Raw genomic sequence first — 14389 nt, 5'->3', positions numbered from 1 at the left:
GAGTTGTGTTCCTCCCCAAGTCAGGAAAGTGCAGCCATGTGAGTCCCAAGGATTACAGACCGATAAGCCTTACCTTCTTTCTACTAAAAACAATGGAAAAGCTGTAGGATTTTCCCATCAGGAGTGTGGTAGGGGGACTGATGTCAACTGATGTCAACCAACATGCCTACACCAAAGGAATCGGTGGAGACGGCACTACACTCGTTAGTAGCCACCATCGAGAACGCTCTTCAGTATTCAGAATATTTGTTGATATCTCCCCCCACTATCCGGATAACTAAGGGCCATACTGGCCTATGCGTGGCCCCGTTGAGGGCCGCCTGGGTTAACCTGACCTATCCTATGTAGCTGCACGTTTCGCACCTAACGCATATATGCATACATGTATAGAGCATTGTCATCTTGTCCTCGAATCGCGGCAAGCAGCAAAGGAAAGATTTCTCATCGGGAATTAAGAATATAATTGCATTCGCATCCACACAAGAATCTGTACTATTGGCTCAACAGATATTATGCTTAAGAAAAGCTCCAAGCTTTAGTGGAATGGAATCATTTCCGAGAAGGTCAAACCGTCTTGGAAAATAAAAAGAGTTACGAACTTAAGATACTAGTAATTTAATGAAAACTCATTGAAAACCTCCTTTCAAAAGTAAAGTACTTTTGAATAAAGGGTTCACCACCTGACCTTTGGTTCTTTGCAACGATAAAACATTTAAGGTGGACGAATTTCCCCGATGGATAGTTTTTGAGACAGCCCATGTTGATTATACAGTTTCTGCAAAATACCAGGAATATGTTAATGAATTATGCAAAATGTGAATAGTTTTACCGGAGCTATTAGGATTGACTGATGGCACTGTGCACTTGATGGACCAGTTCGCGAGTGTGACGCTCACTAACTAACTGCAACTTGACCGAGGCACTGAGAGGAACGGAGATCAGTTTGCCAGACATTAGTGGAACGACATGGTTGGGGGGCACCTCAGTGCCCTGGGTCACCGGCGCAGGGTTTTGTTGTTCCATGGCCGCATTAGTGTGTGCCTGTGCGTGTGCGTGACGCTAAACTTTCAGCCCATTTGGGCTTTGGATTGGTTTACTTTTTAACTGAATTCCTCGAGCAAAAGTCGCTTAAAGGGCAGCCACAATCTGCTCCCTCTCTCCCACCATCACCATCACCATCCGTGTGTCTATTATGCACACTTGCTATGCCCTTGCAAAGGATATTATGATTTCTATGTTTGCAACGAAAAGAGATAAGTATTTATAAAAGATAAGTATTTCATAAAAAGTTGTACGATTGTCCAACGAGCAAACGGGGCCCATTTGCTTAGAGTAATTTACAATTTTCAAATTCCTATCAAATCTGTTGCCTAAAAATGATTTAATTCTTAAAAAACTTTTCATTCCTTTCAATTGTTATTCAACATTTAAGAGCAATGAAACGAGTAGTTGCACTACCATCTCTGGAATAGATATTGTACCGCTCTGGAAAAGTAAATAAATTCGAATACTTAGAACCATAGCACGAAAAACATGCTTTCTCTGCTGTCTGCTCACCGAAAGGACTGAGAAAATCTACCCAGACTCGCTCTCTCTGTTGAAGCTCTCTTTCGAAGAGTGTCGTTCGGTTATCAGCAGCTGAGCAAAACGAGCCAAGTGGAAGCACTAGGTGTATGTTAGTTGCATTAGGTTTTCGTTGTTGCTTTTCTATTTGCCTGTAAATCGCAGGTAAAGCGTAGATGAGGAAGGGTGAAAGAGGTAAACACACACACATATATACACAAAAAAGGACTTTTGGAAAATTTTGCTCAACGAAGTGCCTCATGAGCAAAAAGAGAGCGACAAAATACTCTCATTGGTTGATCAAAAAGCGCATTGAGAACAAACGAATTCGACGTATCGTTTCGATTCCGTTTTTAATCGGGTCCACGGGCAACAGATTTTTATACTCGATACTCAAAATGAGTATTGGGGTATATTAGATTTGTGGCAAAAGTGGATGTGTGTAACGTCCAGAAGGAATCGTTTCCGACCCCATAAAGTGTATATATTCTTGATCAGCATCAATAGCCGAGTCGATTGAGCCATGTCTGTCTGTATTTCAAAACTTCGCACCGCCCACTTCCGCCCCCACAAAGGACGAAAATCTGTGGCATCCACATTTTTAAAGATACGATAAAACCAAAAACGCAGAATCGTAGAGGATGACCATATCTTCTAAAGTGTAAAATCTCAACCAGATCGTATAATTATTATGGCCAGAATCAAGAAAACAATTTCATTGTTTCTCGCTCTGTCTCTCTCTAACAGTTTCGTGGTCGGTTTTGCCAATTGCAAAATATGAGTTCAAGGATCTCAGAAGAACCTATAAGAGCCAGAGCAACCAAATTTGGTTTCCACACTCCTGTGATATCGGACCTTGACCGTTTTGTGTCAAAATTTCGCCGCACCTCCTTCCGCAACCACAAATCTCAGAGACTATTAAGGCTAGAGTAACCAAATTTGGTATCCGCACTTCTGTTAGATCTCACTATAAAACGTATATCTCAGAATTTCGCCCCACCCCCTTCCGCCCCACAAAGGACGAAAATCTGTTGCATCCACAATATTGCAGATTCGAGAAAACTAAAAACGCAGAATCATAGAGAATGACCATATCTATCCAGTTGCTGAATTTGGATCAGATCGGATAATTTTTATAGCCGAAAAGAAAAAAAAAACAATTTTCAGAGGCTACGCAGCGCCCGACGTCACGCTCAGACTGATTTTCTGTCTCTCTCGCACGCACTCTTTGTCGTGTCGTTTAATATTAGCGCCGTCTGCCGGAGGAGAGCCATACTGACTTAGTATCGGGTATAACTGTAGAGTTGCGGTGTCCGCAGCAACTCACAACGTTCCCCCTCGTTTTATGACTGCTTGCAAAGTTTTGCCATTTTTTTCGAGCCCTGCTTACAACGCTCGAACAAACCACGTTAGAGTTCTTATTCCTTATAGGTCGGATAACTATATCACAAAGCTATAACCCATAAGGATATTAGTTTATGTGTTTATTCTTACCTTTCAATCAGTTTCAATGTACATACATATGTATGTATCATCATATAAGTCAATCAGTCCAAGCATGGATAAGTCCTTGATTGAGTGGTTTGCTAATCTATCCGTATCAGGGAACTATCTTAGTCAACCCATGTCTATGTGTTTTTGATGCGGATTAGCCTCTGGTCATTGACATTTATTAGTTAATCATCAGGAATCAGTGATGAAAGGGGTCATCAATCAAAAAAAGCAATTAACAATGCCTCAACCAGCCTCTATCAAAGTTGATCTTGAATCTAGGACTCAATCATTTATGATTACAATCGCTCTCACAGATATCAAACCATAATCTCTAAAACAAGATTCGACCACAGATCAATCAACATTACATCCGCTATGTTCCTTTCACGCTGAGCGTCAATTCAATCAGATGGCAATCAATCGCGCATCATTGCCAATCAATTTGGCGCTTAGTCGAATTGATTCAATTCTTTCATTCAGCATTCACTTACCACTCGACATTTATTACAGAGACAATGGTGCCCCCCACAGAAGCGGATTTATTACGGTTAACAATGGGCCAAGTATTCATTATTAAAATACTTCCGGAGGTGTGGGCGGTTGGCCACCCTGTGGTGTGGTTACCGTGGTTCGGGGATGCTGGCTGGTGACTGGCGGTGCCTCCAATGAATAACAAAAAAACAAGACAAAACAAGGGGTAACATTGTGAGTTGCTGCGGACACCGATACTAAGTCAGTATGGCTCTCCTCCGGCAAACGCCGCTAATATTAAGCGACACGACAAAGAATGCGTGCGAGAGAGACAGAAAATCAGTCTGAGCGTGACGTCGGGCGCTGCGTAGCCACTGCAAATTGATTTGTTCCTTTTGGCTATAAAGATTGTCTGATCTGATTTAGATTCAGCAAACTGATAGATATGGTCGTTATCTATGATTCTGCGTTTTTAGTTTTCTCGAATTTGCAATATTGTGGATGCAACAGATTTTCGTCTTTTGTGTGAGCGGAAGAGGGTGGGGGGAAATTTTTAGATATACGTTTAATAGTGAGATCTAACAGCAGTGCGGATACTAAATTTGGTTACTCTAGCCTTAATAGTCTCTGAGATTTGTGGATGCCCCAGATTTTCGTCCTTTGCGGGGGCGGAAGGGGGTGTGTCGAAATTTTGACACAAAACGGTCAAGGTCCGATATCACAGGAGTGTGGATACCAAATTTGGTTGCTCTAGCTCTTATGGGTTCTGAGATTCTTGAACTCAAATTTTGCAATTGGCAAAATCGACCATGAAACCTGTGTGTTAGAGAGAGACAGAGTGAGAAACAATGAAATTGTTTTCTTGATTCTGGCTATAATAATTATACGATCTAGTTGAGATTTTACACTTTAGAAGATATGGTCATCCTCTACGATTCTGCGTTTTTGGTTTTATCGTATCTTTAAAAATGTGGATGCCACAGATTTTCGTCCTTTGTGGGGGCGGAAGTGGGCGGTGCGAAGTTTTGAAATATTTTTGTAGCAGTGACATATCACAGAAATCTGGATCCAAAACATCGTTGCTCTAGCTCTTATAGTCTTTGAGCATTAGGCGCTGAAGGGGACGGACAGACGGACAGACGGACGGACGGACAGACAAACAGGGCTCAATCGACTCGGCTATTGATGCTGATGAAGAATATATATACTTTATGGGGTCGGAAACGATTCCTTCTGGACGTTACACACATCCACTTTCACCACAAATCTAATACACCCCAATACTCATTTTGAGTATCGGGTATAAAAATCCCAACATTCGTGGAATTTTGATTGGTTTTTCGGTTGTTCATGAAGGGAAATTTTTCTGAAAAAGACGATGTGAAAAATGTATATTAAAATGCATGACTTTTTCCATATTTGGAGGAGGGAGGGATTATGTATTTGTTTTTTAATGCCGAAGGGAATTAAAATTGTGGAAGGTGGTTAATGATATTCCAAGAAAAAAACGTATACAAAAATTGGATCAAATATCCATTCGTTCAGTTTTAACTAGCAATGTATCCCTGATATTAAAGTCATCACTGAATAGATTACATCAATCCCCTCATACGAGTATACTAAACAAACTCGTATAGATTAGAACTTTAAAAAAACTTCTCTCGATCTATGGACAAACAAGTCAACAATTATTGCTTAGATTTTGCTCATTTCTACGAGGCCAGGAGTGCAAAAATTAAACCGGTTGGCTCATTCCTCAAAGTTACAGACATGAATCAACGGACAAGCGACAGCAATGCAGCGATAGACGAGGAGGTGTCACAACAGGACAAGCGCACGGCCCGAGGGATGGGAGGTGAAATGTCGACTCAAGCCTATCTAGAGGAGCTAAAATGGCCAGTGGAGAACCTTTCTATGCAGCAACAGCAGAAGCCTACCATTCAGGACCAGACCCAGGCTCAGAAGCGTATGTGCGCGCAGAGATCCGGCTGTGGTATGCACCATAGCTATCATCCAGGCGATTATCTAGCAAAACAGCTACACCAGTGCCAGAAGTATCAGAAGAATTTTGATCAGAGTCCAGGCAAGCAACAGCAGCCTTCTCAGGATCCTCAACAACAGCAGCCGAAGCAGCAGTATCTGGAACAGACATGCCAGACTCCTCCCATACCGAAGCAGTGTCTTCAGACTTCGTATCCGAGACTTCCTCAAGAACAGGCACAGCGTAATGACAGCCCGACCATGAAAGCATCTTCAATGAGCTCCAGCTCCAAAGGTATGAACGTCCTATTTCGGCGTCCTTCTCAACGAAATATTTCCTTTCTGACGGAAAATCCAGAGCCCTCCAATACAGCAGTTGGCCAACCGTCTTCATGCTTGAGCAATACGGATGAGGCGAATTTCGCTGAAAATATCGATGAAAGTGATAAAAAGACATCAAATATGTACATGGAATTCGTCGCTCAGCACTATTCGCATCAGCAACAGCACTCAAATAAGCAGTATCAGCCGGATTTAAATCAGAATTCTCCTCAACGCAATCAAAGCCAGAAGAGAGCACCGATAAGCAAAAATACAGACGTCCTATCCCCGCGTCCTCAGCAGTACGGTCCACAAAAGCCAAAGATGCTTTGTAAGAACACGGACGTGATAGACTTTGACAAAGATTTAAAAGGACTTGATAAAAACTCATCATACAAATACATGGAGTATGCCCCTAAACTGTGTCAGAGTCCACCGCATCAGACGAATCAGAATATTTTTCATAAGCACAATCAGGAGCATTATCAAATGATGTCACCGTCACGTCAGAAGATCGGAAAACAGCAAGCTAAGCACATCCAATTGTCGCCTCCTCATCAATACAGTTGTCTACTTGAGCCGGAAAAGTGGGGCAGAGAGATTGGTGGGGAACTTCTCGCTAAGAACTCGGACATTCTTACATCAACATCCTTGAGCGACATCTCCGAGAAGAATTGCGAAGATTCCACTGTAAAACAAAAACGATATAACAAATGCGGAAGGTGTAGTGATGAGAACGGCACGAACAGCACCTCCACGGGAACGACCGTGATCACTGTGAAGTGCAGGGACGAGCTGCGTTCCATGGTCCGGAACGAGATGGAAATTCATTCGGTGTTCGGTGAACTGTCTGATACTGTGGTCTCTCAGTTGAAGGACTATTTGTGCGCGCTGTCAACAACTGACAATGTTCCCCCGCCCAAGAGCCAGTATAAGGATAGCCAGTGTACAAATGCACCCAAGAACTCAGCCATAGATAATGTCCTGGATACCAAGAAGCAGGAGTCATATCAAACCCAAAATATAGCATCGTTCGGCAAAGGCATTCCCAAAGCTCAAGAAGTCCGAATTCCGCAAAATCCAGGACTAGCCAGAGAGAATGCCGGAGAGTTCCAGTCTATGAGCACACCGTATAAGAGCATGGAGTATGTTCCTAACCAGGGTTTGCTTCAGTATCCTACTCAGCGTACGTATCAGGATCTTACCAAGGAGCAGACACAGAAGTCGGAGCGGAGCGCTTCGTATCACAAGAACCAAAAGCAACCTTCCTATCGTACCTTCAAGCTGGAGGCGAAACAGAACTCTCAACAGAAGCAGTCTCCAAATCAGCAGATCTCAGACTCATCTCCATTCGCATGCTTCAGCGATGTGCCTGAGGATGATTCCGAAGAGTCTATTTTCGAAATGGATAAGAAGACACTCAACAAGCTCATGGAAGGTTCCCCGAAGGACAAACTCAAACACAGGGTGTCCGGTGACGAGCATGATGGGTTTTCCATGGCTAGTAGCAACTCGGTATCGACTTCGATTAGTGCGAAGAGCGGGGACGAGCTGCGTGCCATGATCTGGGACGAGATAGACGGTGATCAAAAATCTATGCGTAGTCAATTCTCAAGGACTACCAATGCCACGTCGTCAAAGCCACGACATAAGGATGTAGAAGAGAATTTGTCCATCTCTTCAGACTTGAGTCAGCCCAGTGATGACGGAAATCACGATAGGAAGGAAACAATGTCCAAACATCCAAACATCGCTTCCCTCCCGAATTTGGCCATAGATGTTAATGCGCCCACCACTGATTCATTCAAGGGTTCGAAAAGAGATGAGCTGCCACAAATTGAGTGCAGTATGAGTATAGATGATTTAGTGAACTGCAAGGTCATCACTCCCATGATCATGAAGATACACAACAAGTATATGACCTCTATGCAGGATGCGATGCAGCTCATGAAGTATCTGGAGACGGTGCCGCGCCTTGTCGGTCAGATTTACAAGGATAACATTAAGTTGGAACAGAAGAAACTCTAAAAATTTTTAAAGTCACTTTTGATTCAATGATACCTTTTAATATATTTTTTAGCTATTGCATTATATAAAAAAAATTTCACAATACCAAGTAGAAATCTCGTTTAATTTATATTCGCGATTCGGTAAATACTTATGACTTACTTAAAGGAAAATCTTGGGCGGTGAGCTGCTTTCAATATTGATGAAACGACAGAGCAAGAGAAAGCTATGGAAGGAAGTCCGTTAGATTATTTCTCCTACCGATCTAAGAACATTGGAATGGCTTACGGAGAAAACTCCAAGCCAGGAGAAGACACAGAAACCATATCACATATCTGTCCTGGTGCAGCGTTTCAGTGATCAAGCCGCATTTCTACCACAACAGCCGCATCAGCAGCAGTACGATCAGAATCATTCTCAACAGTCGAAGACGTATCGCAAGAATTATCAGAACTCCGGCAAGCAGCAGCAGGTGCAAAAGAATAACGCCGCCCTTTCAGCATCATTCAGAAGAGCAGTACCCAAAGACTACGTATCATAATTCTCCAAATCAGCATCAAAATCCTCCTCAAGAGCAGCGTCAGCATTCTCAACAGCCGTACTATGATCAGACAGAACAAAATCCTGCCAAAATGATGCACTGTAAACAGCAGACGAAATACCAGAATGCCCCTACGAAGGACTATCCTCCACAGAAGCCGTCTGAAGAACAGTAATTTAATGAAAACTCATTGAAAGCCACCTTTCAAGAGTAATATATTTTTGACTACCTGACCTTTGAGTCTTTGCAACGATATAACATTTTAGGTATAACGAGAGGGTGGACCAATTTCCCCGATGGATGTTACAAGTCTTACAGTTTGAAAGTTGTTGGCAAAGCCCATGTTGATTATACAGTTTCTGCAAAATACCAGTAATATGTTAATGAATTATGCAAAATGAGAATAGTTTTACCGGAGCTATTAAGCCATCCTACAGAAGAAAAAGAAACAACTTTTGAGCACTGTCGATGCTGATATTTTTTGGATGGAATCGCGGTGCAAACTCATCCACAGACGGACAAAGTTTAATAAGAAGATAAAGCGACAACCAACTGACGAACAACGAAGGAACAACCCGTATTTAACTAATAGTCCAACTAAAATATTAAAAGAACTCACCCAGCCGGATGGCAACCATTAACCGTTAACCAATAAGAGAATCCACTGGGCTATAGACTCCTTCGCGGGCATAAAAGCACCAGGACTGGATGGGATATTCCCAGCGATATTGCAGGTGACCAAAGAGGCTTTACCTCATGGCTTTCCGCAATATACTCAGCATGTCTGAGTACGGGCTATATCCTTATCCCATGGACGACCTCGAGAGTTGTGTTCCTCCCCAAGTCAGGAAAGTGCAGCCATGTGAGTCTCAAGGATTACAGACCGATAAGCCTTACCTTCTTTCTACTAAAAACAATGGAAAAGCTGTAGGATTTTCCCATCAGGAGTGTGGTAGGGGGACTGATGTCAACTGATGTCAACCAACATGCCTACACCAAAGGAATCGGTGGAGACGGCACTACACTCGTTAGTAGTCACCATCGAGAACGCTCTTCAGTATTCAGAATATTTGTTGATATCTCCCCCCACTATCCGGATAACTAAGGGCCATACTGGCCTATGCGTGGCCCCGTTGAGGGCCGCCTGGGTTAACCTGACCTATCCTATGTAGCTGCACGTTTCGCACCTAACGCATATATGCATACATGTATAGAGCATTGTCATCTTGTCCTCGAATCGCGGCAAGCAGCAAAGGAAAGATTTCTCATCGGGAATTAAGAATATAATTGCATTCGCATCCACACAAGAATCTGTACTATTGGCTCAACAGATATTATGCTTAAGAAAAGCTCCAAGCTTTAGTGGAATGGAATCATTTCAGAGAAGGTCAAACCGTCTTGGAAAATAAAAAGAGTTACGAACTTAAGATACTAGTAATTTAATGAAAACTCATTGAAAACCACCTTTCAAGAGTAAAGTACTTTTGACTAAAGGGTTCGCCACCTGACCTTTGGTTCTTTGCAACGATAAAACATTTTAGGTGTAACGAGAGGGTGGACGAAATTCCCCGATGGATGTTACATGTTAAGTCTTATAGTTTGATAGTTTTTGGTTTTTTAGTTTTATGCAAAATGTGAATAGTTTTACCGGAGCTATTAGGATTGACTGATGGCACTGTGCACTTGATGGACCAGTTCGCGAGTGTGGCGCTCACTAACTAACTGCAACTCGACCGGGGCACTGAGAGGAACGGAGATCAGTTTGCCAGACATTAGTGGAACGACATGGTTGGGGGGCACCTCAGTGTCCTGGGTCACCGGCGCAGGGTTTTGTTGTTCCATGGCCTCATTTTTCATTTCTGCATTTTCTATGCTTGTGTATACACGGGTTTCCGGACACTTGGGCGGCATGCGGAGACATTGGCAGTAGCTCAGATTGTACAGGAAATACTCCTCGAAGTCTGCGTTGGGTTTCAGAAGCTTCTGGTAGTGCTCCAGGCTTTCCAGATCCATGGGATCTAGTTGACTGGCGGCGCAGTCCAGCTTCAAGTGCATGCTGAAAAAGTAGTTGAACAGCTCGTCCACCAGATCGATGAAGAACAGTATGGGCTTGTGAAAGGCATCGCCCATGATTAAAGGCGTCTCCTCCTCGAGATTCAGTTTCTTGCATTCGCGCCTGAAGGCCAGGACATACGACCGCAAGGACTGAATTACGCAGCCCTGGCTTTGGTTGGAGCTGACGATGACGTTGTAGTGTAGGTAGTACTTCTGGATAATCTCCTCTTTCGGCTCCACGACATACAGCTGCGTGCACTTAGAGCTCGCGTCCCCCTCCATGGCGATCCTTTACCGCTGGATGAGTTGCCACAGCGTCAAGGCCGCTATCGCTTGCAGTTCCATCTCCTTCTTAAAATTTTCGAAGATGTGCCGATACTTATTCTTCACCGAGAGCAAAGCACTCAGCACTCTTCCATCCACGCTCTCATCCATTGTGTCCAGCTTATGCAGAGCTGCTTGGACGCCGCTCTCGGTGGTTGTGAGGCGCGAATGCGTACACGGAGCCACCGGAATGGTTATTATATTCGGAGCCTTAATATTGCACTCCATTTTTGTTTGATATAGGGTCTGTTATATGTCTATTCGAGTAGTTGACATCTGAAGTTGGCTTAAAGTTCCATGCAATCGTTCCTTATCCTAGGGCTCCTTCCTACTGATGACTCCATCTACCGATATCTCCACGGCTTCATCCAGTATATGGGTGAGTGTCGACAGCTAGCATCATGGCCAAATTCAATATATGTTGCTGGCAGACAAACGACACTGCCACGTGGCATACGTCGTGTGTTGGGTTGCAATGAGTTCCCAGCTACAGAAAAAAGAGCCAGGACACACAAACAGGACACAGAAAGAGAGAGAAAGAGAAATGAAAGCCATTCTACAGAAGAAAAAGAAACAACTTTTGAGCACTGTCGATGCTGATATTTTTTGGAGTGGATGTGTCCACAGACGGACAAAGTTTAATGAGAAGATAAAGCAACAACGAATTAAAACTCAAACAGAGAACACGAATTGCAAAGCAAATTTCGTTTCTATGAGTTTTGGAAGGAACCATCCGTATTTAACTAATAGTCCAACGAAAATAATATAAGAGCTCACCCGGGCGGATGGCAGCCAACAGGAAAAATATATTCCTTTGAAAATCCTCTAGCTGAACCCTCCACAAGGGTGCCGGCTGGGCAATGGCCTCTGCATTATCCCAGATAAGGGTAATGCACTGTCGCTAGCTATGTCCGAGGCAATGCAGTCTCTAGCTAAGGCAATGGTCTTGTGTCTTCCCGATCTAAAGACGGAGGAACTGAACTAAGGCCATGGCTGGAGGTGACTGGCGGGCAGGCATAAAACGCTCCCCCCGAAAAACACCAACCAAAAATGGACCTTCGGGCCAATTATGGAGCGGACGGATGAGCAAGCCTGGGTTGGGATTTCAACCCAAACGTCGGTGGAAAGCGTGACTGCTACAACCGGCGGGCACGGGGAGGAGCAATGCACTCTGTGGGACGCCAGCGGTCCCACCTCGGACTTGGCGGGAGCAGGCCAGGTCAGTTGCAAAGCTACGGCCACAACAACAACTCACTCTAAGCTGAGCCGTTCAGATGCCGTGGTGAAAGCAGACAAGGATCTGGAGAGCGTGCTCTCGACTCTACTCTCGACGTTCGACTGAGAGTGCCATTAAGGACACTCCGGCGAGAGTGCAGCCCCTCCACCGGAATCGTCGAAGCAGCCGAAGGCGAAGGTCTTTGATCGTGGTAGAAGCGGTAAAATTTGGTAAAAGCGGCACACAGAGGCACACCTCAGGGTGGAGTGATGTGGCCGCTACTGTGAAATCTGGTGGTCGAAGACCACATCAAGAAATTTGGAAGGAAGGCCCCAAAAATAACAGCTCATGCTGATGACAACAGCATGCTTATTACGGGTGTACTTCCATCAACCCTCAACTCCTTAATGGGACGTACACTCAGCGTGGTACGTGAGTGGGCGGAACAAGTAGGAGTCAGTATCGACGCGGACAAGACGGACCACATCCTCTTTACCATGAGGTACAACCGATCTGGATCCTCCCGAAAATTTACCAATCTCGGCTAACCCCAAAAACGCAAGTCAAATGCCTTGGCACAGAATTGGACAGCAAACTGGCATGCAAGCCCGACATAGTGGAAAGGGTGAAGAAGGCCACCATTGCGCTTTATGCATCCAAGAAGATGCTCATCAGCACTTGGGGCCTCCCACCCGCTCTAATGCACTGGATTTAAATCCTTAGTGTGGTGGCAAGCTACCGGAAAGAAGACGTACAACAAGAGCACTCTAAACCGTACTCGGAATACGCTCGTCTGACTGCACAAAAAACAGTACAGCGTCTAATCGCATCAGAAAATATGTCGCCACAAGGATACGGGAATAGTTCAGTTGGCAGGGACATGACAAGATCTACTGATTACATGACCTCCCAAACTTGTCTCGACATCAAAACTATCTCATCTTTGGGACCCGAAGACTGGAAAACGAGAAGGGACCAAGCTGAGCACCTCAACAGTTTTCGCCATCAGAAGGAAACGAGGAGTACCACCACCTGCAGAACTTCGAAATCATGTGCAAAGAACGCAATGAAAAACTCAGTCACTACCTACTGCCCCTACCACGGAAGGACTACAGACATTTAGTGGGAATACTTACAGGTGAGGCATCACCAACCATGACAGCTGTAGGACATGTGATGAACCTGGGGTAATCGAAATCCTGGAACATCTCATCTGCAACTGCCCGGCCCTCTTACGGGCAAGGAGAAAAAACCTGGGCGCCCCGGTGCTGGCATCACTGGAAGATGTCTCCAAGAGGACGCCACAGCAACTACTGCCCTATGCGAAAAACACCTCGATTCTCGAGGGTTCTAAAATCTCATAAAAACTCCCGCAACGGCTTATACCCCACTATCTGGATAACTAAGGGCCATACTGGCCTATACGTGGATCCGCTGAGGGACGTCCGGGTTAACCTAACCTTTACCCATAAAGTCTTTCAATATTGACTTAATGGCAAGATTATGTGTGGTCAGATCCTGACTTTAATAAGCCAAATAGATTAGATGTAATAATTGGAATTGATTGTCTGCCCATATTTTTAAAGACGGAGTGGTAAAAATAGACGGACTACTTGGTCAGAGCACAGAATTTGGATGAATTATACCCGGTTGCACCAAATCAAAAGGTGATAAATTTATTGTGACGACATCAATTAAAGTTCGCGGCTTAGAGCGTTTCTCGGAATTGGAAAGCGAAGATAGTAACGTGGGACAAGAAGAGAGGAGAATGGAAGGTATGTGGTAAAAATACCTTTTAATTCTTGGATTCGACAATTACTCTAGCCTGGATAAAGAATGGAGACAATAAAGACAAGTTTAGCAGGCGTCGAACTGACGAAATTAGAAAAGTTATAGCAAGTAAATCGAGACTTGTCAAATCTGAAGAGAATCCTGCGGATGTAGCGTCAAGAGGCATTCGTGCAGATAAGCTGAAAGATTTTTGACGATCATCGCCAAAGAATTAATATTGAAAAACAACAAGCTATCCAATTCAGTTCCGAAAGAGCTAGCATAATTAATAAATAATAAATAGAGACAAAAACCAAAATATTAGTCTTCAATCCGTTTTAGATAAAGATGGGTTACTGCGAGTTGGAGATAGATTATAAAACTCTAGACTTTAAAAATTTAAGTTTGGAAATCCCTTGATTGTAAATAATTATCAAGAATGCACACAAGGAAACTTTGCACGATGGCATTAATCAGAATACCAGAGAGCCCTTACGGACAATTTAAGTGTAGTGCCAATATCAGACATAAAACGAGGGGGAACGTTGTGAGTTGCTGCGGAGACCGCAACTCTACATTTATACCCGATACTTAGTCAGTATAGCACTCCTCCGGCAGACGCCGCTAATATTAAACGACACGACAAA

At 43.9% G+C, this 14389-nt stretch overlaps 2 protein-coding genes and 1 pseudogene across 2 annotated transcripts; 2 read left to right on the top strand and 1 right to left on the bottom strand.

Annotated features, from left to right (window-relative positions):
* Positions 1 to 5224: 5224 nt before the first annotated feature.
* Positions 5225 to 7903, top strand: LOC113566545. The gene is made up of 2 exons (XM_026992610.1): positions 5225 to 5803; positions 5867 to 7903. The coding sequence occupies exons 1-2, from the start codon at positions 5299 to 5301 to the stop codon at positions 7855 to 7857; spliced, it is 2496 nt and encodes an 831-aa protein (XP_026848411.1). The 5' UTR covers positions 5225 to 5298; the 3' UTR covers positions 7858 to 7903.
* An 86-nt stretch (positions 7904 to 7989) lies between these two features.
* Positions 7990 to 8552, top strand: LOC6600368 (G-box-binding factor). Its single transcript, XM_026992566.1, has 3 exons — positions 7990 to 8018; positions 8107 to 8308; positions 8391 to 8552. Exons 1-3 carry the CDS (start codon positions 7990 to 7992, stop codon positions 8550 to 8552), a joined length of 393 nt encoding a protein of 130 aa, XP_026848367.1.
* Positions 8553 to 10033: 1481 nt separating this feature from the next.
* LOC6600369 lies at positions 10034 to 10984 on the bottom strand (annotated as a pseudogene).
* Positions 10985 to 14389: the final 3405 nt, after the last annotated feature.

Source organism: Drosophila persimilis, unplaced genomic scaffold (assembly GCF_003286085.1).
Source record: "Drosophila persimilis strain 14011-0111.01,24,50 unplaced genomic scaffold, DperRS2 tig00000766-arrow-arrow-pilon, whole genome shotgun sequence".
Classification (NCBI taxonomy): Eukaryota; Metazoa; Arthropoda; class Insecta; order Diptera; family Drosophilidae; genus Drosophila; species Drosophila persimilis.
Note: the sequence above shows the minus strand (reverse complement) of the source record. Positions and strands in the feature narration are given on the sequence as shown.

What these genes read in the sequence shown, in the direction of transcription:
- LOC6600368 (XM_026992566.1), top strand. Translation starts at nt 7,990, where the DNA reads ATGACTTACTTAAAGGAAAATCTTGGGCG. An exon ending in TTAAAGGAAAATCTTGGGCG is followed by an intron (nt 8,019 to 8,106) that starts GTGAGCTGCTTT and finishes TACCGATCTAAG; the next exon opens with AACATTGGAATGGCTTACGG. An exon ending in ACTCCGGCAAGCAGCAGCAG is followed by an intron (nt 8,309 to 8,390) that starts GTGCAAAAGAAT and finishes TCTCCAAATCAG; the next exon opens with CATCAAAATCCTCCTCAAGA.
- LOC113566545 (XM_026992610.1), top strand. Translation starts at nt 5,299, where the DNA reads ATGAATCAACGGACAAGCGACAGCAATGCAGCGATAGACGAGGAGGTG. An exon ending in AATGAGCTCCAGCTCCAAAG is followed by an intron (nt 5,804 to 5,866) that starts GTATGAACGTCC and finishes CGGAAAATCCAG; the next exon opens with AGCCCTCCAATACAGCAGTT.